Genomic DNA, 1,124 nt, shown 5'->3' on the forward strand with positions numbered 1-1,124 from the left:
CTATAAAGAAACAGCATCCGGCGCCAGGTTTCGATCCGCGGACTTTGCGGCCGCAGCGCGACGCTCTACCGACCAAGCCACGGACGCGACGTGATATCAGCGTTAGTGACGCGCCTTATATCTTTAACGCATTCAAACTACGTCGTCAGCGGCGTGCGTTGGCGACTCAGCGGCGTTATAGCGGCTTGATAACTGCGTGGTGTACACGTGATACTACAAACCCGATGGAAGAGATGGAAGAGAAGGCGGCGAGGCGGTGGGCTGCGGGGGCCGAGCGCAAGCGCCGCAAGCGGGCCGACAACCGTGCATTCGCACTTTCACATTCTCCCCCTCGGGGAAATGCGGGGGAATTTTTATTATTTTTATGCTAAGGTGTAAGGTAGTTAGTTATAGATGGTAAGCACCTGGCAAAGCTTGCAGAACTTATAATTAACTGAATAACGGCTAAAGACACTAAAGGGTGTTTTCTATTGTTGTTATGCTAGGTGTAAAGTAGTTAGTTATAGAAAGTGATTTATTTCCGTAAATCAGTTTACAGTGTGAAAATTAAATTCTTTCGAGGGTATGAATCATCTTACAGTGCCCAGTTTATTATGCCAGACACAGTGAGGAGCGGGGACATCTAGTGTCCTGCGACAGGTGCGGGGGCCTTGTTGGTGGCCGGGTTGAGCTGCAGCAGGATGACCACGTATGAGATGAGTGCGCCGGCCAGCGTGAGCACGAAGGAGCGGGAGAAGGCGAAGAAGCCCCAGCCGGTGAGCGCCACGTACGGGGCTCGAAGCTGCGAGGCCAAGAGCCGCCCTTCCCGCAGGTCCCCTCCGGCGGCGCTGCCCCTGTCGAGGCACCGGTGCAGAGGCATCGCGGAGGCGTGCGCCGCCTCGGTCAGCTGCGATGCCAGGATGGAGAGCAGCAGGAAAGGAAGGGTCACGCTGACGAGGTTGAGCCCTGCGTATAGCGCGTACAAGCCGAGACGCCGGATGTCAGAAGGTTTTCTTGCAAACGTTTGCCTTTACCACTGTTGAAAAGAATGAAGGTTCAATTTTAGCAGCTTTTGCTTGAGCCTTGCTGAATTGTGGTCGTCCAGCGATGCTGCCCGGGAAGAGTCAGGATATATATAGCTAAGG

At 54.2% G+C, this 1,124-nt stretch overlaps 1 protein-coding gene across 1 annotated transcript; it reads right to left on the minus strand.

Annotated features, from left to right (window-relative positions):
• Positions 1-564: 564 nt before the first annotated feature.
• Positions 565-891, minus strand: LOC144139265 (uncharacterized). The gene has a single exon (XM_077671671.1). The coding sequence runs from the start codon at positions 857-859 to the stop codon at positions 623-625; it is 237 nt and encodes a 78-aa protein (XP_077527797.1). The 5' UTR covers positions 860-891; the 3' UTR covers positions 565-622.
• Positions 892-1,124: the final 233 nt, after the last annotated feature.

The sequence above is a fragment of the Haemaphysalis longicornis genome, unplaced genomic scaffold (assembly GCF_048455015.1).
Source record: "Haemaphysalis longicornis isolate Haplotype H1 unplaced genomic scaffold, Haemaphysalis longicornis Haplotype H1 scaffold_5, whole genome shotgun sequence".
Lineage (NCBI taxonomy): Eukaryota > Metazoa > Arthropoda > Arachnida > Ixodida > Ixodidae > Haemaphysalis > Haemaphysalis longicornis.

Excerpts from the sequence above, each read along its gene's own strand:
- LOC144139265 (XM_077671671.1), bottom strand. The coding sequence starts at position 859 with ATGCCTCTGCACCGGTGCCTCGACAGGGGCAGCGCCGCCGGAGGGGAC.